The sequence below is a fragment of the Sander vitreus genome, chromosome 8, assembly GCF_031162955.1.
Source record: "Sander vitreus isolate 19-12246 chromosome 8, sanVit1, whole genome shotgun sequence".
Taxonomy (NCBI): Eukaryota; Metazoa; Chordata; class Actinopteri; order Perciformes; family Percidae; genus Sander; species Sander vitreus.
The window spans coordinates 32,181,495-32,203,258 of NC_135862.1; the positions used below are offsets into that span (position 1 = coordinate 32,181,495).

The 21,764-nt window shown below is 41.1% G+C and overlaps 1 protein-coding gene across 1 annotated transcript in view; it reads left to right on the forward strand.

Moving 5' to 3' along the window:
* LOC144522766 (uncharacterized) overlaps positions 1 to 21,764 on the forward strand; it is a 36,849-nt gene that overhangs the window by 12,974 nt on the left and 2,111 nt on the right. The window contains exons 12-30 of the mRNA XM_078258068.1: positions 2,683 to 2,735; positions 3,068 to 3,307; positions 4,332 to 4,747; positions 4,905 to 5,106; positions 5,802 to 6,000; positions 8,448 to 8,549; positions 9,096 to 9,250; positions 13,358 to 13,582; positions 14,115 to 14,323; positions 15,494 to 15,544; positions 15,666 to 15,752; positions 16,612 to 16,676; positions 17,494 to 17,616; positions 17,994 to 18,135; positions 18,313 to 18,472; positions 18,559 to 18,656; positions 20,135 to 20,218; positions 20,354 to 20,472; positions 20,762 to 20,908. Of these exons, the coding sequence (XP_078114194.1) occupies positions 2,683 to 2,735; positions 3,068 to 3,307; positions 4,332 to 4,747; positions 4,905 to 5,106; positions 5,802 to 6,000; positions 8,448 to 8,549; positions 9,096 to 9,250; positions 13,358 to 13,582; positions 14,115 to 14,323; positions 15,494 to 15,544; positions 15,666 to 15,752; positions 16,612 to 16,676; positions 17,494 to 17,616; positions 17,994 to 18,135; positions 18,313 to 18,472; positions 18,559 to 18,656; positions 20,135 to 20,218; positions 20,354 to 20,472; positions 20,762 to 20,908 (2,877 nt within the window). The remainder of the gene's footprint in view (positions 1 to 2,682; positions 2,736 to 3,067; positions 3,308 to 4,331; positions 4,748 to 4,904; positions 5,107 to 5,801; positions 6,001 to 8,447; positions 8,550 to 9,095; positions 9,251 to 13,357; positions 13,583 to 14,114; positions 14,324 to 15,493; positions 15,545 to 15,665; positions 15,753 to 16,611; positions 16,677 to 17,493; positions 17,617 to 17,993; positions 18,136 to 18,312; positions 18,473 to 18,558; positions 18,657 to 20,134; positions 20,219 to 20,353; positions 20,473 to 20,761; positions 20,909 to 21,764) is intronic.

A 21,764-nucleotide genomic window follows, 5' to 3' on the forward strand; every position in this document is an offset into this window, starting at 1 on the left:
ACAGGTCTTAAAGCTCAGTTTTCAGTATCATCGTTTTTTGCTGGACTGGAGGGTCAGTGTATATTTTGGTCATTTGATTTTCATTTCACAAACATGTTATCATTTCCAGTGCAACAGCGCCAGTGTTGCTTTCAGCCCAGGCTAAAATTACATTGGAAACCTATAGCTATACTCTTTATAATGCTTGGAGGGACTTTTATTTCATGTCACATTTATTTTTTTATTACTTTCAGTTCACGGCTGTAACGTTACTGTTACATTAACGTTACCGTTACAGCGCCAAAGTCTGATCCCAGCAAAACTTTCTGTTGCTGCCGTTAAGCTTGCTGATCTGGCAGAAAGCCACCGGCGGTTCGGGATCAGATCATGGGATCAGACCTCCGGTGCTGGGTCTAATGTTATAATGTTGGCTGCTGCCACTGCAGCTAACCAGCAGCTAGCCACCAGCCCTGTGACCTGAGTCCCCGATGTATTTCATGATGTATTTCATCATAGCCATATTTATGTAGCCTATATTTATGTAAAGAGGTGCAAAAAACGGATGATCAGTCGCTCAGGAAGTTAGGCTAAGGTTTCCCTCAACTGCAGCCTGGTTTAAAGCAAAACTGGTAGGATACACCGGTGCTACTCATGGTTGTATTAAGAGAACGTGCTACTGCCTTGGAAATGCAACATCCGGTCTCAGAATATGAAAAAAACATTTTTTGGCATTTTTTCATTTCTGTTTTCTAGTGATTTAATTTTTTGTTATATGAAATACAAAATGAAAATCGAAGCATGTTTTAAATTTTCACATTCCCTTTTGACCATGAAAAGGAAATAACGCCTCTTAGTTTTTTGTTTTTTAATACCTGTTAATGAAATGAAAATCGAATGACCAAAACTTACACTGACCCTGGAGGAAGGCCAACGCGAAAGTCTGTCTCAGAGTGATTGAGTAATATAAGTGAGTGATGAAGTTACACCAATGATCAGAGTGACTGATGCTGTCAGTCAAGTTGTAGCTTCCCTATTTGCCGTTAATGGTTCAAAATAAATCAGCATGCACAGTTCACACTGCTTTACACACTAATCCAGAAAAAGAGTGTGAACATGCGACCAAAAATCTGTAAAGTGCAAATGAACATTTTCATTGGTAGCACCGGTGCGCCTGGCATTGGGCGGTGTGTATGTAGCATTGGGTTCAGACAGGAGGCGGAAGCACTGTGTGACAGACAGCTCTACGTGTGATTAGAAAAACGCAGAGAAGCGGCGCAGAGAAATGTGCTTCTGAATTGACATATCGACCTCTGTCTGTGACCCATTGCCCAGCTCACTCTGCTCTGTGCAATGCGCCAGGGCTCCGTCAAAAATAGACTAGGTGTCATGGCCGATTTTAGACGTGAAGACGCGTAGAAAGTGACAGAGGACTAGTGACAGAGGACAAACAATTACCATTAACAGAAACATAGTGTTGGCCAATCGGAGGTGGTTGTGCCAGACTCCCGTCTTTGGCTGAGTCTCTATCTGATCTGTCAGAGTGCGGTTGTGAAGTTTAACGTTGGTAGTCCCCAGAGTAGAAGTTGGTAATTTAAACGTAAGCAACTAAATTTGCTGAATGTTAGAACGTTGTGTCAAATTGATCTTTACTACTGTGACTTATAAAGTGTCAGGTTTAGTTCCATCATAGTGTTAATAGTGTCAAAAAACGGTAGCTGACGTTGTTGTTCAGTAGCTAGCTCAGAGATGATCAGATAATGAAATTACTGATTTAGCTAGGAACTATATCCGTGTCACATTCTCATTAGGGGCTGAGCACCCCCTAAAGGTCTGATCCTAGAATCGCCCCTGCTAGGTGCATATTTTTAGCGGAGCAGAGAGCCGCTTCTGAAACGCTGGTAGAATCACAAGCATTGTCTAGAGTGGCTGGCTGCAATCAGCTGAGCTCGGTAGAATCCACATTTTAATATTTATTATTCAGATATAAATGACATGACATGATTCAATAAGCATTTAAAGGGCCCTCTCTATAAAGCTGTGTCATTTAAGCTGTGTTAGACGGGTTTCACTACATACATTTTTTTTTGGTGCTTACGTGGAAGTGTTGTGGTGGCTGCCGCCGGTCGTTTGTTGACGTTAGCAGACTCCATTTTTAGCTAGCCTTAGTTAAGGTTGTACACCGTTGGCGCTGAAGGGGAGCTGAAGAGAGGCAAGGCACTCGGGAGCGCGCATAAACGTCACATCCTTTGGATTTTCCCGGCAAAACTGTCCCGAGTCCTTTGCGGGAAAGTTGGGGATGGTCTCAGTTTTTAAGTTACGTTAAAATCCATTCACACATTGGGAAAGTGATTAACACATGTAAATTGCTTTACACTGTAACCTGTCCAAATACAGTCAAACATTTTCAAAGGGTGCAAACAAGAGTGGATGAGCCTACGCAAATAGACTCTAATTAGTCAAGTCTTATCACTTTGGAAAATGGCTGTCTGTGTTGTTAAATGTTGACTTCCAAAATAGCTGGAAGTGTGCATCGTAAATGAGGTTTCCCTAGAAATACTAGCATTTTTTTTATCCTAACTGCAGTGCTCTTTTACTGTAATACAACCAACTGTAACTTAATGGACCAAGTTACATTGACCATACTGAAGAGTGGGCTCAATGTGGGGAACCTCACAATACTTTGTCACCTATCCTGTCCTGCAGAAAGGAAGAGAGCCTTGCTGAGGAGACTGAGGAACACACCATTAAGGAACCAGGTAGAGATTAAGACAGAATCCCGACACCCACCACTGCACACACTGTTGTTACAGTTTTTTTTTTATTTCTTTTGAATTGATAGTATTATACCCTCGAAAAAAAAGTTGTAGATATAATTGTAGTTGGAAAGATAGTAAAAGTAATTAGCATGCTATTAGAACAAGTACAAACTTGCTATAATATTTTTTTATTTAGTTAACCCCTACATCTCATACATCATAGTATATTTGTATAATCACTGTATCATCGACATCAGGTAGATGTACGTTTGTGACTGTTTTTTATTCTAATATTTAAATCTCATCAAATCTATCATTAAAAAAAAATCTAGAACCAAAGGAGGAAGCAGAGCCACAGCGGACCTCCCCCTCTCCACCTCCAAGTCCTGAACCAGTCAAGATCTCTGAGTCGGAGCCTGAATCTGAATCTGAACCAGAGCCAGAACCAGAACCAGAACCAGAACCAGAACCAGAGACCAAGACCCAGAAAGCCAATTCAGAAGCTGAGCCTGTTACCCAGCAGCCGCGGAAAGCAGAGGAAGGCGGTCTAAGCACCAACGCGGTCAACGCTGGTGAAAAAGTAATGTCCACAGGATGAACATGCACAGTGATGAATGTTTCCCCTCATGACCCATGTGGCTGTAAAACAAATGACTCAGTTATTTTAACCTCCTGCATTGACCTTATTTAGGAATATTGTGTCCTATAAATTAATTTTTTTCCCCTACCTACTTATTTCTTTGGCTCCTTTCCTTCCCTGTCCTGGCCTTTCATGTTTTACTTTAAAAACAACCTTGAATGTAGAAGATCTCAAAAACTGAATATTTTTGCGTTATAGATAAATTCTTGTCGGAAATCAGACATGCTTTCTGGTAGAGAATTTCTTTTCTCCTTTCTTCCTTCTTTCCTTTTGCCCATCAACATTTTTGTTTTACCTACACATTATCTTATCTTATCACTATCCTCATATGTTTAGCCCAAAGGACCTAAAGGACAAATACATTATTTTCATTATTTAGCCTCAGGCTCATTAAAATGTTAATGTTTGTTTGTGGTGACCTATCTTAGACAGACATGTGATTCTTTTTGAGATTTTTATTTTATTTTATTTTTTTAACCAATCCACACATGTCAAGTCCGATCTGAACTGATGCTCACCACTCCCCTTCCATTCATTCATATGCTTTGTGTTTTTCTTAGGAGGAGGAACCTACTGGGGACGGCTGCGGTGGTATGTACTATTATTCTATTTTGTTACTGTATGTTTGTTTTCTTGTTCGATATGTGACTGTGGTTGGAGCTGTTATATTACTGCTCTAGCTAATTAGCACTTTCATTACTGTATGCCTGACTGGCCAGTTGTGTTGTGTTGAACTCACAAGCTGCTTAACTGACTGTTGTTTTACATGCTTGTCTGTTGACTGTAGGCCATGATCATTATCTATGTCCTCGTCTAGAAGAAGTTTGACATTGTCATTCAGACTGACTACATTGCTGTTTGAGTGTCTACTGAACCCATCTGCCACCATGCTTATATCCTGCCTGACTGTATATCTGCCTATCCACCTCTTCTCTGTGTCTATGTCTCCTCTATAGCTCCAACCAGCTGTGATGCATTTAAAAGCTGCCTGATGCGCATTCCTCACACCTCTGAGTGCCTCGGCAACATCAACGCATTCTTCAAAGAGAACGGCATCTCCGCTCCCAAAATACCCCCCTCTATGCCTACGCTACCCACCCAGCTCTCTGACGTTACCAAGTACTTACCCTCCCTACCCCCTGAATTGCGCCAAGAGTTCTCTCAGATCCGACTCACGCAAGTCCCCCGAAATATCTTCCAGACCCTGACTGAGCTTTTGCCCAAAAGCTCCGAGGATTCAGCCGGCCCCAGTCTGTCTAATCTTTCCCAGAGCTTTTCAAACATCCCCCAGAAGCTCTACCAGTTTCCCAGCCAAACGCAGCAATACTTCCTCAACATCCGGAACCGCCTCAACAGCCTTATGCCTCAAGATGCCTAAGAAACAACAACTCCAACAACAACAGCAGCAACAACAACAACAACAACAGCAAAAACAACAGCAAAAACAAAAGCATGACAAGAATCAGCAAGATGTTGAACTGAACCGGCTCGTCCGACATTCCCCTCTCACTCCCCCTCACCACCCTAAGCTCCGGTCCCGCTCCCCGTCTCCATCCTCCCCCAACGGTAGCACCCTCGAACTGCCCAATGTGCCATCCTACCCACGCCTACCGCCAATTTTCAGCCCCCTATCGAAACAGCCCAACTCACTGTCCCACCAGCTGTCAGGTCTCTCCAATCCGGCATTTTTCATTGAAGATGACTCAGACATTTCCGCAATAAGGCCCCCAGGTGAATCTGCAGCAGTGGAAAGTTAACTGTGTTCAATCCCATGAGATTCCTTGCAGATACCTGAACTCAGTCCTAATGAGTAAACAGTTGCCTCATAATATGTGACAACAGGATAAACTAGACGTAAAATTGAAAGAACAGCTGATTGCCTCAAAACTTTATTTAAAAACAATCATAGACAAAGAAATTTGCAAGCAGTAAATGATCAACTGAGTTCAGATGTCATGGCAAATGACAGTGTGTTCAGGATAATGAGCACTCTGTCAGGAACTGTGGTGGTGAAGTTTTGTATGTTTATGTGTTGACTCGTTCTGTCATTTAAAAAAAAATTTTTTAAATCACCCAGGCACAGGTTTCACATTTCTCAGATAAGCTCAGGCAGGTTGTGAATAAAGCACCACAGTTGATTAGTTTGCTTCAAAGAAAGAGGGCTTTAAAAAAAAGAGATAAACATGCAACATCCTCAAACTATTCCATAATTCTGCCTCGGAAAAACATGATTCGGCTTGCCAGATGAGTAAACTAGACCCGTCAGCTATCAGGGAACCCTGCCTCTGCTTGTAATTGTGACCTGCTTTGCCTCTGGCAATGTTGTGTGACAGTCCTATTTGTTCCAAATACACATTCACTTTATTTGTGATGCTTTTTATTTATTAACACAAAAAAAAACCCTGTTTGTCTTTCAACATCTCCAGAGAACTCTAGCCTCAGCCTTCGTCCAGCTGTCAATGTAGAGGATGTCGACTCGGAGCGTGAGAAGGGAGGGGCAGGAGGAGGAGGAAGAAGAGGAGGAAGAGGGGAGGAACAGAGCAATATCCCCCAAATTCACACCACCCAGGACCCCAAACTTACCACTCTCACTGTCCCTGTGACCCCTTCCGTAGCTCGTCAAAGGTGAGAAATACTACCAGTGTTGGGGAAGTTACTTTTAAAAAGTAGTGTTTGCTCGTTACTTCTTAAAAAAAAGTAATCAGTTACTTTACTTAGTTACCCCTATGGAAAGTAACTTTTTACTTTACTCGTTACTTTTACGTTACTTTTAAAAGCAGGCGTCTCTGGCAGAGACTGAAGTTAATTATACAAAAACTATATTTGACCATAAAGCCAATCTCTGGTTTATCAGTGAAGTGTCTGAACTCCACTGCAGACTGGATTCTCTCCTCACAGAGTGACGGCTCATTCATTATGAACGAGTCCAGCGCAGGTTGAATGCACATCAGCAGGTCATCGGCGTTACACGGTGTTAGTGTATACTATGTAATGTCTGTATCGACTTGTACCGGTCGCGCAGCCACGATGGTCCATGCATTGTCGTAGACACATGCAGCCTCTTTTCTACAAATCCTTGCATGTCAGAGCAACCAACACAAGTCCACAGCGGTCCGCTGCGTGTATGTATGAGGCCATCTCCACCGCATCCATCTGTGAGGTTGTCAGCTTTGTGTCTGCCTGGCTCAGAGCACCGTCTAGCAAAAAGCCACGAAGCTTAAAACGCTCTCAAAAGTTAGCTTTGGCTGCTTCTCGCTTGCCATGATTCCTCTGCTACCAGCCTCTGTCACGTCCCGTGTGGAGCTTGTGAGCGCGCAGCTGAGAAGGCAGTGTCGCTGTCAAATCTGTCCCTGGGAAAAGTAACGTTGCGCCGAATTGAAAAAGGAACTACGTTTCGTTACCAAATTTTCAGTAGTAGCGCGTTACACTACTTTTTACCCGAAAAAGTAGTTGCGTTACACCCAACACTGAATACTACCATTAGTAGTTTATGTTGTCTGCTATTAGGACAACAACAAATCACATCCAATGTTTTACCAAGAGATGATGTGTAATACGTAAACGCCAGTTGTGGATAATTTATGTCATACTGTAAAAGGTTTTAAGAGGCTGAGTGTATATATGGAAAACTCCAGTTTATCAGGGTGTGCATTACAATATTTGGAATCTTTTTTTTTTTTCTCTCCCCTCATTCTTCTTATCTACAGTAAAGGAGATAAAGAGTAAGAAAACTGCATGGATTGTTTGAGTTGTAGTGCTTGTAATTTCATTATTCTTTTTCTCCATGTGAAACAACACACATGCATAGCTTTTATTCATTCAAAAAAAGAAATGCAAAGTAACATCCCTAGGATATGTTTTGGGGTACGTTCTCTGTTGGCAAGTGGAGTGTTTTTATCCAAAAATCAGATCAAATTAAATATTGTTTAAAAAAAACATAAAAATATTAAATACAAATAGTTTCAGTGATTATATTTTATCATCATTGATGGTTTTAATAAATCATTAAATGTATCATTTTGGATTAAAACTCTTCACGTTTCGTTTAGTTTAGTGCTGTTTGAAATGGATCTACTGCCCTCTAATGTCTGTCTGCTGTATGTCTGTGTTCTGCAGAAACCATGTTACCTGTTGCTTAGGAAAATCTGAAATTTCTTTCAATCTGGTCCCAAGGTTAAGAAATCTTTCCTGCACATAAACGACAGTAAGAGCCGCCAACCACACCAGCAAACAGTGTTTATGCAGAACACAGTTTGTCATGTGAATCATTGTGGAAACAAAATTCTTTGTTTGTCTTGTTTTGTGTTGTTGTGATGTTCTGTTTGCTTTTGCATGGCTTTCACAGATTTTTGCGCTTTTGGCTCCTGTGTGAATATTGTCATATCGTAGCAAAAGTCAATAACCGTATGCATCATAATCTTCCACTTGCTCATCACTGTGTCACCTACCTGCATAGTACTGTAGGTGATCGTCCTCACTGTTTCTTATATTAATATAATGCTTTTCCTGGCGCATACACACACACACACACACACACAAACCCTCACTCTCTCTCTCTCTCCCCGCTCCTTTCTCTTGAACACACACACACCACTCGCGTCAAACCCTATTCTGGCCATCCATGACAGTAGTGGAAGGAATCGGAGGACTATCTGGACAAACATGTAAGATATCAACCCTTGTTAAATACTGTGTCGACTCATCTAGCATCCAATCTATCTCTTTATTCACACATCGTGCTGCCCAGTCAATATTTTATCCATCACCGTTCATTAATCCATGGCATTTTCCCATTTGAATTGACCAGGCTTTGATCGTTCCTCAGTAAATCATTATTTTCAGTGATCATTAAGTTGCATTCCTCACAATCATAAATACAGAGTGAGCACGAAAGGAAAAACTCAGCAGTGTATATGTAAATGATTTGATTCTGTCTTTTGATTTACAAATGTTGCTTAACATGATGTACAGTAACGCCCCATCACAGTGGATTCTAGTTTGAGAAAAAGAAAAAATAATCTAACCCGGCAGTCACAACGATGAACCAATGATGTTGCTGTCTACTTAAACAGTAGGACCCTTCACTCTCAAAGTGAAGAAGATGATGACGATGAAGGAAGCATCCCTGTCAGAGCATGGCCCAGCCAGTCCAGCCTGCACAGCTCAGATGACAAGTGAGCGCGTGCGCGCGCACACACACACACACACACACACACACACACACACACACACACACACACACACAGGTTTGTGGCACTATCTTTGTGGGGACCCGTCATTGACATAATGCATTCCCTAGCCCCTTACCCTAATCTTAACCATCACAACTAAATGCCTAACCTTAACCCTTACCCTCACCCTAACAATAACCTAATTCTAACCCTAATCCTAAAACCAAGTCTTAACCCTCAAACAGTCCTTTAAACCTTTGGAGTCCAGCATTTTGGCCCCATAAAGCTGTCGGGACCCCACAAGTATACTGGACTCCTGGTTTTTGGACCCCACGAATATAGTTAAACAAGCCCACACGCACACACATGCACGCACTCACACGCACACACACACACACACACACACACACACACACACACACACAATAATTAATAAAAAGATAAAGAAAGTGTGAGTACTTACTGTAATTTGGAGTTTGCTGACATGTAGTAATATATGGCCATTAACAATAATGAAAATCTGCATCATCTAATTTGATGTTTTCCAAGACTGAAAGAACGTCCAGCATCTTCAGCCAGTCAGACCAGTATAGTGGTCAACGAGCGTCTTCAGGAGCTGGTCAGGATGTTTAAAGAAAGAACGGAGAAGGCGAAGGAGAAACTCGTAGACCTTGACAGCTCAGATGAAGACAGCATCATCCCATGTGAGTGTCTTTGTCCTTTTCTTTCTTCCACACACACGCACACGCTCACACACACACACACACACACACACACACACACACACACACACACACACACACACACTGAGCTGGTTTAGTGCTACAAGGGACGTACAGCACAAAACCTTGTGTTTTGGTGAAATCAAATTCCTTTTGGTTGTTTATTAACAATAGAAAATGAGGGTGTGTGGTTCTGCAAGAGAGATATATGAAAATAATTAGTACAGTCTATTATGCATATTTCAACAGGTTGTCATATGCCTTAAAGGTAGACGGCACAGCAAATATACTTTTAGAGGGTAAATCACATTTCTGTTAGACTTACTTAGTTGGCGTGAAGTTATGTGGTTCAATATGGTTCAAAGACATGACACTAGAAAAGTATAGACATTGAGTAGTATTATTCTATGAGAATGTTGATAATGGTGATGATAATGATGAACATAATTTTTGTATCATTATCATTATTTAGGATATTATTCAACTTATGGTGGCAATGTACTGTATATAAGTACTGACCCTTATGGGTATATGTAGGCGTGTATGTATGTATGTATATATGTAGGTAAGTGTATGTATACATATGCAAACACACTGTATGTATGCATATATGTAGAAAGTTATCTGGGTAAGTGTATATGTTCTTTAGTTTGTTTGTATAATTTATTTTATCTTTTTGTCTTGGCAATTGTTCCATGACTATTTGTTTGTTACTCTTAAAAATGTGAGAATGTCATTCATTCATTCATTCATTCAAATAAAGTGTTATAATACATGCCGGTAATACCAAGCACATACAAAACCAGAAACAAACAATAACAGAGGCCATCTTTCTGAAATCTCAGTTCAAACATTGATTTGCAAATAAGTAAAATGCAACAATAAGGCATCACGCTAAATCAGCTGAACATCTTCTACAGTATTTCTAAGCTACAGAATTCCTCTTTTTCGTAATTAAGGCTAGTGATATGAATTAGCTAACACCGATTCTCTACTTTATGCATCCATACAAGTATTAGCATCTAACAAAGCACCAAACTAAATGTTGCCTACAACAAACTAATAATTGTCAAGGCACTTCAGGCTAAAAAGGCAACATCTCTATTAATATGCAGCATTATGGATTTGTGTTATTATGTGACTTTCGTGTTTTAAAGTGTCAAAAGAACTAGCGAACAAACAAACCGATCAAAGCAGCGGTAGAGCAGCAACTCCCTTTTTCTGCAAGGTAAAATTACTTTTTATGTCATTTAAGTCTGGTGGCTTGGAAGAGAGCATAGATAACGGTTTAAGTAACAAAATGTCTCTTTTTCTTTTTAAAACACTAAAACAATTAAGTAATAACCTTTCTTAATGTCAGCACAAATGGTGGATTATAAATGTATTTTTTAAAACATACACTCAGGATAATCTTAAATGAAGAATATTTTGTCAAGCCTGTTTCCAGCTACATATTATTTATAGTACACTAGTACACATTTAGTAGAGAAGAATTGCAGATTTAAATCGAGCACTGAAAAAGGGAAGTGTGCACACAGAATTTTACAACCTCCTATTTATTGAAGCAACCCAAGACCATTAAGGTCTTTGTTGACCAAACATTTGCCTTGCTGGTTGAAATGTTTGGATAATCTGGAGATTATGTTTGTACTACTTCTATTTTTCCCCATTAGTTGTTCCTAAGTCTGATCTGGTCTGTCTGTGGCAGTCAGCAAATAGTTAGCTGTAGTGTACAGTGTCCAAGTGTCCATTAATAGGTGATGATTCTCAGCCATTTTTTTTGTTTCTATGACTTCTCTGGAAGAAAACATGTTCTATATTGTGTTTTTCGTATTGTGAGCCAGGAGATAACAGACATTTCTGCACATTAATTCATTTGTGGCCGATAAAAAAGAAACCCTTCACCCGCACAGGCAAACAGAAGCCTACATCACATGCTGCAGGCACACTGCATTATTCTGCTAACACCTTTGAGCACTTAATAATTGGAGCACTCTAGCGGGATGGATAAGCACATAAGAAGCTAGGTCCAGAGTAGTTTAATGATAGCCAGACCGATTATTTTAAGAGGATGGAAGAATGAAGGGAGTGCGCTGTCCAGGAGTGGGCTGGTGGGATGGCTAGGGTGGCGACGTTTGAAAAAATGTCAAACAAACGTTTGCCAGGTTGGATGTCCATACTAGAAAATGTGGGAAAGTACCTGAGCTTTCTGGGGGGATCCTAAGAAGCTTTGTGCTGGGAAGACCGTTACTATTTTGATTGAATGGTCTTGAATATTGTAGATACTGTGTCATCTTTTCTTGATTTTTGTCTGGGTGGATGGTGATGACAAGGGTGTGTGTGTGTGTGTGTGTGTGTGTGTGTGCAGGGGCGGTTCTACATTGAATTACACTCAGGGCGAGACCCCCTTTCTCAATTGCACAAATCCTTCATTAGAGCATATCATGAGTTTTTGTCTGCCTAAGCAGATAGAAAAGCTACAATTCTCGTTAAGAACGTTTGCATGATGTGCAACGTTTATATAGGCTACTAATGCAATCATACAGTGCAGCATGCCTACGTCTTTTATTGTTGTAGTGTTTTGTCCACCACTCAGTTTTTGTCTCAGTTTTATCAAGGGCCAAAGTGTTTTAAGGGGAGTTGTGCTTACCGCAGGTTGTACCCTCACTCCCTCATCTCTGTCTCTCTCCTCCTGAGTCTCCTCCTCACTGTGCATGCCACTGCCGCCGACACCACCACCACCACTATTATCAGCCACGGGAGCTGAGGAAGGTCCTGCTACTGCCGAAAACATGTCTTTTTGCTTTTTTCTTTTATTTGAGCTGCTTGGGTAACTTTGTTTCATTTTCGCGTTTAGACCATTGTAATAAAAGAAAGGTTTAGACTCGTCTTGCTCCGTCTCTGTGTACTTCCGAGTTCTCCTGTCACCGCGTGTTTATCTTTCGCGCCGGGCCCCGCACCTTTACGGACTAGTCCATTTCATTGTGAAAGTAGGGGGTGCAAGCAGGGCGCCTGCAGCTGCAAGGAGGGTGCCGATTTGCCAATTCCCCACATTGTGATACAGTGAATTGACGTGCAGTTTCAGTTTTGTGTAATGTGATAATCGTGGATTATTATGTGTAAAATTCATTCATGCATGGCGGCGATTTAAACCTAATTCACCTCAATAAAGATAACTATACATGCTATTCTTGTCATGAGCATCAAGGCATGGCGGCGCTGCGGTGCAAATTCAATTAATTAGGATTAACTCAAAGATTTGCAGAAAAAATATAAATGTTGGAGGCCATTAATCGGCGCGCAAAGTCCTTGAAATCCATTCTGCAGTTAGCATCATATAGCCATGGCAAAAAGAAAACAAAGCAGTTTAATTCATTTTGGTTTTACTAAGAAATTGTGTAGCGATGACGTTAACAGCATGACCGATTCACCTGCTGCAAGCCCTGCTGGCACACCTCCCGCCAGGGTGACAACACAAGAAGAAGCTGAAGAAATAATGTCCTCTCTGGCTGAAGATGGTGGCGGTAACAGCTCATCAGAGGCCGGTCACCATCCTAACCCCTCTTGCTCCTCTCTCCCGTTAAATTGGAACAGCCAGCAGTGGAGAGACTGGAAGAGCCGATATACATGGCTGTTTGTTAACCCTTGTGTCGTCTTTAACCCTTGAGAGAGATTATCTATTGATTGATGGAAAAGCTGACATTATATCGCCAAAGTCAGACTTGGCCATTGGCTGCATCCTTTGGTTTTATTCAGAATAGATGCAATTAACAGCTGCATGTTTTTCACTTGTAACACTTTACTTGAAGGTATCTACGTAAGAGTGACATGAACACTGTCATGAACACTGCCTAACCCTAACCCTAACCCTAACCCTAACTTGTCATGACAAAAGCCGAATGACACTAAAAGAAGCGTTATGTCATAAACGTTTATGACTTGTTTGTAATGTTTATGAAACGTTCATGACAGTGTCATGTCACTCTTATGTAGATACACTCAAGTAAAGTGTAACCCCTTATTCTTTCCATCCTATCTGAAATCTCTCTCAAAGACTTTTTGCCCCTTGCCCTCCCCCCCTCCCTTCAGCTCCTCCCCAGGGTTTAGCTGCTCAGCCTGCTCCTGGAGCTCAGCCAGTGGACGAAGGAGAGAAGGAAGCACGAGCAGGTCCATCAGGAGGAGGCGGAAGAGGAGGAGGGGGAGAGAGTGGGGCAGAGGAGGAGCAGTCTAGCCGCCGCAGCAAGGTGAAAACTCCTCGGTGGATACAAGCTTGTATGCACTACCGCTTCCCTGCCAGCATCGACCCTTTCACCAGTGAGAGCCCAGCCGAATACACCACGCGCTGCAACCTACAGCGCCGTACTGTACAGTAGAATCTCCTTTACTTAACTCAGAAATGATTGACAAAACACCTAGGGACTAATCTTGTGGCTCTTCATTTTTCTGCCCCACAGTTCTGATCAAACTAATAATAACAAACACATAGATTCAAATGTATTAAGCTGTTTAATGTTCATCCTCAAGGCAACTACAGAAACACTCGAGAAATATTTATATTTTTTATTTTTTAACAGAATTCAATGCTTAAGCATTGTGAGGTTTGGGTAAAGGTGAATCTACTGTACTGTCCTGTCTCAATAGAGACACCTGTCTCCTCATCATCTGTCATTTACCCCTTTTCTCTTCCCTTTTTTTTCCACATTCATCAGAACTTTGTGTGCCAGTTCATTTTCTATCACCATTCTTTCTCTTTTAGCTTTTTCAAGTCTCCCATTGTCTAATTTCCCTCAATTTCTCCATCTCTCCCACACTCCTTTCATGCTCTCATCTTTGTCTCTCTCCTCAGACCTAATGTACGTGCTGTGGCTGTTTTTGGTTACTCTGGCGTGGAACTGGAATGCATGGTTCATCCCGGTGCGCTGGGCCTTCCCTTACCAGACTCCAGACAATATTTACTACTGGCTGCTCACTGACTACCTGTGTGACCTTATTTATATCCTGGACATCACCATCTTCCAGCCGCGTCTGCAGTTTATTCGTGGAGGGGACGTAGTGGTGAGTGGGACGCTGGCAGCCATTAATGTAACTGAGCGCTTCCCCACTAATTCTTTTTTTTGTGTAACTTTCATTGCCCATATTAAACAATGCAGGCAATTTTAGCAATACAATACCAACACAAACCCATACACACACAAACATTCTCTCAAGGAGAGGTTTGAAACCCCCGACACGCCAACCCCACGGCTGACCGTCAGCAGAAAAGGCAGTCGGACTGATCAGCCGAGGTCCAAAATGTGCCTTGGAACACACCGAAGCGACGCCGTCTTGAGCGTACGTTCTGCGCGAGACATAATACAAAAAATTAAAACCGGAAATGACAACTTGTCACGTGGGTCTGGCTTCTCCAGCCGATAGCGGCTTGTTCGAAATACGATCTCATATTTTACGAAAATAGTTCACTGAAACTTGTTTCTGAAAACATTTTAAGCGAGAAATAGGCCGTACAGTTGCTGAATCTGTCTTCATTTCAGATCAACAAAGGTCAGTTTAAAAGATTTTCGTCAGATTTTGAGAGGCGTTCACTCATCCCGCTCGTTATTTCCGGGTCCGACTGCCCGCCCTCTAACCCAGCAAGTCAGGTCGGCCAAAATGAAAAAAAAAGGGGTCACCTTGTGGTTGAACTTACACATATATTGACTACATAGAAACAGGGCAACTAGACCATTGCAGATCACAGTATGTTAAAATTAGTATTCTAAATCAAGGCCTAGAATGACAGGGGTCCATCTTCTCACGAACAAAGGTACTTTCAACTGTAAAACAGCAGTCATATTTTCCATTGTACTGACCTGTTCTTCCTCCCCAACTAATTCTGTAAAGTGTCCTTTTTGTGAAAGGCTCTATATAAGTATATGTTATTATTATTATCATTATTATCTCATAGTGGGAATCAGGGCACACAGGCTATTAAAATCACAGAAAACACTGTTTCACAGTAAACAAAAAAAAGGAATAATTACTGTAGTTATCAACAGCTGAAGTGACATGTATCACATTAGTATACTTTATATTATTAAGATTATGATTTCTACAAATACGTAGCTCACTCTTTGAAGTAATAAAACAATGACGGTTAATAATAATAATAATAATAATATGTTATAATAATAATCAACCTACCAGGACCATTATTCATATCTGCAGTTGTTTTGTTTTCTATTACAGTGTGACAAAAAAGAAATGAGAAAGAATTACATGAAAACCAAACGCTTCAAAGTAAGTAACTAGAGCTGAGCTGATTTTTGAGTGTGTTCTGCTTTTCTTCACATATTATGTAACCGTTGAATCAATCATTTCAGCAATTCTTTCAGTGAAGTGGTACCTTCCTGTTTTTCAGTTTGATGTAGCCAGCATTGTTCCCCTGGAGCTCTTCTATTTTAAAACTGGCATCAACCCTCTGCTTCGCTTACCTAGGCTGCTGAAGGTAAGGTTCATTACTGTATAGTCAACCAATTTTCCTTTGACAGCCCATTAAAACCCGTTACAGTATCCGCATTGTGGCAACCAACTCATCAAAAACCCTTCCTCAAAAATGTACTAAACGACACACAACAACGTTCCATGGACAATATCAAATATAGTATCAGTAAGTGTGACACCAATACAAAGGAGTTTATTTCCAATGCTCTATGAATGCATTTTAGGCAATCAGATGTAAATTATTCAGATATCACGTTTTCAAATGTTTGATAGACAATTTTCAAACCAAACTCTTTAACCCTTGTCTAGGGATTTTTTTGGCTTCTAATTATTATTTTTTTCAATTTTGGAATGTCAACCTCAGCTCCGATAATAAGTCTGTAATAAGCTGTAATAAAACCCATTGATCCCACAGCCATTGCAGCATAATTCCATACATACTATTATATCAGGCTTTCAGTCTAGAGCCCTGCCTTCAAAATTTTTGTTTTTACTATTTTCCACCAAATTGAGCCATGTTCTCATGTTTGCCCTATGTGGCAAATACATGAAATGTTCCTGGTTTCTACTCAGGTTATTATTGCTGTATTATGGAAAATATTAGAATGCACCAAATGTTGGTGTTTTTTTCCCCCCATAAAAAATCAACAGTGGCATTAATCAAACAAACTGGCATTTAAAGGGTTAAAATTGTGAAAATAAATGAATATTTGGTAGTTTAATCAGGACTTATGCTGGTTAAAATAATATTAATAAATCATTTTACGTCAGTTTTTTGCGTGGATATTTTTGACCTTGAAGGAAGCAACTTTTTAAGGCACAAGGGTTAAATAATTTACTCTTTTCTATCAATGCCTCCTCAGCTCAACTCCTTCTTTGAGTTCAACGAGCGTCTAGAGGCCATCTTGACCAAAGCCTACATCTACAGGTCAGCTGCAGCCCGTTGGTATCGTACTGTACTGCCAACTGTCCTGTACTGAATCCTCTCTGTTCTATTTCTGTATCCTTTTTCTCATTTTGTCTTGCTTCCTTAAAGGTCCTATGACATGCTGCTTTTTTGGATGCTTTTATATAGGCCTTAGTGGTCCCCTAATACTGTATCTGAAGTCTCTTTTATATAGGCCTTAGTGGTCCCCTAATACTGTATCTGAAGTCTCTTTTATATAGACCTTAGTGGTCCCCTAATACTGTATCTGAAGTCTCTTTCCCGAAATTCAGCCTTGGTGCAGAATTACAGCCACTAGAGCCAGTCCCACAATGAGCTTTCCTTAGGATGTGCCATTTCTGTGTCTGTAGCTTTAAATGCTATTGAGGAGGAGAGAGGGGGGGGGGGGGGGGGGAGGCAAGGTGGAGGGTGGAGATGTGGCCTTGACCAACTGCCATGCTTCGCTTGTTTGCAAGCCATGATGTCTCTCTCTTTCTCATGGGCGGCCAAATTCTCTGGGTGGGCAAAGCAGAGAAAGGGGAGGTAACCTTTCCCCTTATGACGTCATTAAGGGAAGATTCCAGATCGGCCCATCTGAGCTTTCATTTTCTCAAACGCAGAGCAGGATACCCAGGGCTGATTTACACCCATCGCCATTTCTAGCCACTGGGGGACCATAGGCAGGCTGGGGGAACTCATATTCATGTTAAAAAATCTCATAAAGTAAAATTTTCATGCCATGGGACCTTTAAGATAAACACAGATGGACAAATAACTGGTTTGTTAAATGTGTTGCTCTCTCACACTCTCTGTCTCTCAGGGTGATCCGCACCACCACCTATCTTCTTTACTGTCTCCACTGTAATGCCTGTCTATACTACTGGGGCTCTGACTTGATAGGAATAGGATCCACTAAGTGGGTGTACAATGGAAAGGGCAACAGGTTGGTGGGATAAACACATACACGCAAACCACACACACAACTGCTTTTTTTTTGTAGTCTTGAAGATTAGGACGGGGTGTTTAAAGGTGATTGACTGGTGCACAGCTGTTGAGATAAAACAGAAATTCCAGACCCAAAGGGAGCAAAGTGAGCAACAATGAAGAAGATGTCAACTCACATGAATAAAAAAAAAAGCTCACTCTGCTTTGTGATATTCACACAAACTACAGTCTACAGTAATTCTCCCCTGGTCTGTTCTGGTAGCATCTTTTGACTTTTATTTTACATCTCATTCATTTTAAAACCTACCATGATCAGTTGAAGCCATGTTCTTGTTCTGCCTTTTTCTAATGCCTCCTGTCTTTGTCTCTACTCAGTTACATTCGCTGTTTCTACTTTGCGGTGAAAACCCTGATCACCATTGGTGGTCTGCCAGATCCCACCACCCTGCCCGAAATGATCTTCCAACTCATCAACTACTTTGTTGGAGTCTTTGCCTTCTCTATCATGATTGGACAGGTAGATATATAAATATAATGGAGATTTTTTTTTGCTTTCCACATATATTTGACATTAAAGCTCCAGTTTGTAATCTATAGTTCTTATTATGCACTTCATGCTGCGAAGACATTTATATGTCATAAATCTCTTTGTGCAAAGATCGTGTTAAATTGGCAAACATGTTTTGTCTCTCAGATGCGTGATGTGGTTGGCGCAGCCACAGCAGGTCAGACCTACTACCGTACATGTGTGGACAACACTATCAAATACATGTCCTCTTATCGCATCCCTAAAGACGTGCAAAACCGTGTCAAAACCTGGTACAACTACACCTGGCAATCACAGGGCATGCTGGGTAAGGAGAGCATTATCTGTGCTCATTCATATGTATCTTATTCATCTGATCTTACAGTCCTACTTTACCTCTCGTCTGCATTTCAGATGAGCAAGAGCTGCTGACTCAGTTGCCAGATAAAATGCGTCTGGACATTGCTGTAGACGTCAACTACTCCATTGTCAGCAAAGTCCCACTTTTTCAGGTAGGAATTCCTAAAAACACATGAAAGAAAATAGCACAGTATACTGTAGAAATATTTTATTAACAAAATGTGTGTATGTGCTTGTTGCAAAAGAGCTGTGTTAGTCTTTGAGGAAGTCGTTAAAGTACTTTGGGTGACCTCTGATGCACAGAAAGTTAAGCTGAAGTCATACAAATTGTTTATGCTTTTATGGCATAGAGGTGCATTGTTTGAAGGTTGCGAGAACGGAAGAGGAAGTTGCACCATACGAGGCCCCGACCTTGGCATGTGTGTCTGTGAAGATACCAGTTTCTCTCTGAGTGGAGTGTATGAGGCACTTTATCCATATGTAGTAGATGGTGGTCAGCACACCCCCAGTGTGGAGAAGCAGACAGGAGGACATACACGGAAGCTAAGCAATGTACTGCTGTGGACGGGAGCAGTTAAACATATTTTAGCCACCTAAAACAAATCAATGTGAGTTTAAGAATAAGCTATATTTAGAATATTTTCACTGTTTAACCTTGCTGTCAGACGGCCCTTTCCGACTGGGAAACTAAAGCCTCTATTTTTGCTCTCTTCAAAGCCACCAGACTCCTTTGACAAAAACCTGTTTTTAATACCTTGCAGAACACAAGAGTTGCTGGTCTAGCGTTGCCTCGATCGGTTAGTTTGTTTGTTGTGTGACTTTGGTGTTTTAAAAGGGTACGTTTGGATTCACCAAAGTCACACAATAACACCAGACCAGACCAGCAACTTCCGTGTTCTGAGAGGTAAAATGACAAAGGAGTCCGGTGTATCTAAAGCAAAGCTGCCCAATTTGGGGCCCACGGGCCAAATTTGGCAAACTGGTAAACTTTCCATTTAAATTACCTACATACGTTTTTATCTATGGAGAATGGCAAGAATTACGGTATTCTTCAACATCAACATTTATTTTTGGCCCGTGGCCTTCCATCCAGATACATTTTGGCCCTTCATATGAAAGAATTTGGGCACCACGGATCTAAAGAGAGCGTAGATAATAACTTCATTTCCCCATTGGAAAGGGCTGTCTCACCGCAAGGTTAAACAGTGAAAATATTAACGGATTAAATATAACGGAAAACTGAATTTTGTTAGGTGGGCCTTTTTTTAGGTGTCTAAAGTACGCTTTTCTGCTGCCCCTGTCCACAGCAGTACACTACTTAGCTTCCGCGCTGGTACTCCTGCATGTTTCTCCAAACTGGGGGTGTGCCGACCGTCATCTACAGTAGGTAATACACTGACTATGGATAAGTACCTCATACAACCCCACTTCAACAAATCCGAACTATCCCTTTAATAGAGAATAGTATTCTAAAACCTACAGTGCAGGAAGTCAGACGTTGATCAATGAGTATCCCATCTGAATGAAAACCGCCTTTTCACCCAGTTGTGTTGTAAAGTAAGTGCACTCGCCATATAGAGCTCAACAAGAGACCACTGTTTCCTCTTTTTTTTGTCCTCTCTCTTGACAGGGTTGTGACAGACAGATGATCTTTGACATGCTGAAAAGCCTACGCTCTGTTGTCTACCTGCCTGGTGATTATGTCTGCAAAAAGGTAAAAGGCAAACTTGCCTGTGTTCTGTTTGTAGAAGACAACTGTATGTGGCAACGCTTTTTCAATTTTTTTGCCATTTGTATGGCTCTCCCCTTCCTATCATTTGCCTCTGCGTCTCTCTTTTTTCTTGCGCAGGGCGAGGTGGGTCGGGAGATGTACATCATAAAGGCAGGGGAGGTGCGGGTGGTTGGAGGACCGGATGGGAAGACAGTGTTCGTCACTCTCAGAGCAGGGTCAGTCTTCGGAGAGATCAGGTAAAGTGATTTTTGCAGGTGGTGTTGAGTGAAAACTAAAAATCTTTAAAAATGCCAACATATTTCATTCAGTGGAACAGGATTTCTTACCTATCTAAGATGCCATCTATGAAAAATATATCTTAGAACAGGAAAAGTGTGATAATCACACTTCAACGTTTGGTTCTAAATCTTTTGCATGAAATCCAAAACCTATTGCATGTCTAACTAACCTCTGCTTTCCAGAAACTAAAATATAAAACGTAGTGGAAAATGTCTTTTTTTTAACCATAATTTCTCTGATTGGCAGTTTGCTTGCAGTAGGCGGGGGTAACAGGCGCACAGCAAATGTCATCGCCCATGGATTTGCCAATCTCTTCATCCTGGACAAGAAAGACCTGAATGAGATCCTGGTCCATTACCCCGAGTCCAAGAAACTGCTCCGCAAAAAGGCCAGGTTAAACATCTATGGCACTACACATTAGCAAATATCATTATTGTGAAACTACAATAATTACTCTACCCATCACTGTCCTGGGCTTTGTATCTGTCCTATCAAGCCGTTCTCACTCGCAACTCGTCACATACTGACGCTTTGTCAGTGGCTCTAAGCGTCAGATACAGACGCATTTTTAGCGTCTATACGGGACGTACTGGACAGAACAATTGCTTAACCGTGATGCTGTAAGATGGTGTAGTATGAAGAGCGACAATGGTAGGGAGTAGTATAAAAGGCAGGGTTGGTACAATGTACACTTTTTTTATACAGTTTGATAGATAGATAGATAGATAGATAGATAGATAGATAGATAGATAGATAGATAGATAGATAGATGGAGTTTATTAATCCAAAATTGGGAAATTATTCCGTTACAAGCAGCAAGTTACCAAGGACATACACACATACACATACAGAAAAAAACAAGAAACATACTAGAAATAATAAATAAGATTTAAAAAAAAAAAAAAGATAGCAACAGAACAACTACTGAAAAAATAAATATATATATATATTTAGAGGGATGAAAAGAATGAAATGGTCTTAAATAACTTATGGGCTCTGAAAAAAGAGCGAAGAAGATTTGTCACCTGTAGCTGTTGTAATCCTGTAAAAACATCCACCAATCACTGCCTCGCGGTTCGCTTGAAAAGAACCAATGAAATGCCTCCTTGCCCAGCTGCGTGTACTCTACCCCTCCTGCATACGAGCCTGACCTCATTGCACGTATTGCACTGCATTGGTAACAGGACTCATGTTTGTTTTAAACATTCGGTTTGATAATATTAGGTGTTTTCTTACCGGTGAATTAGAC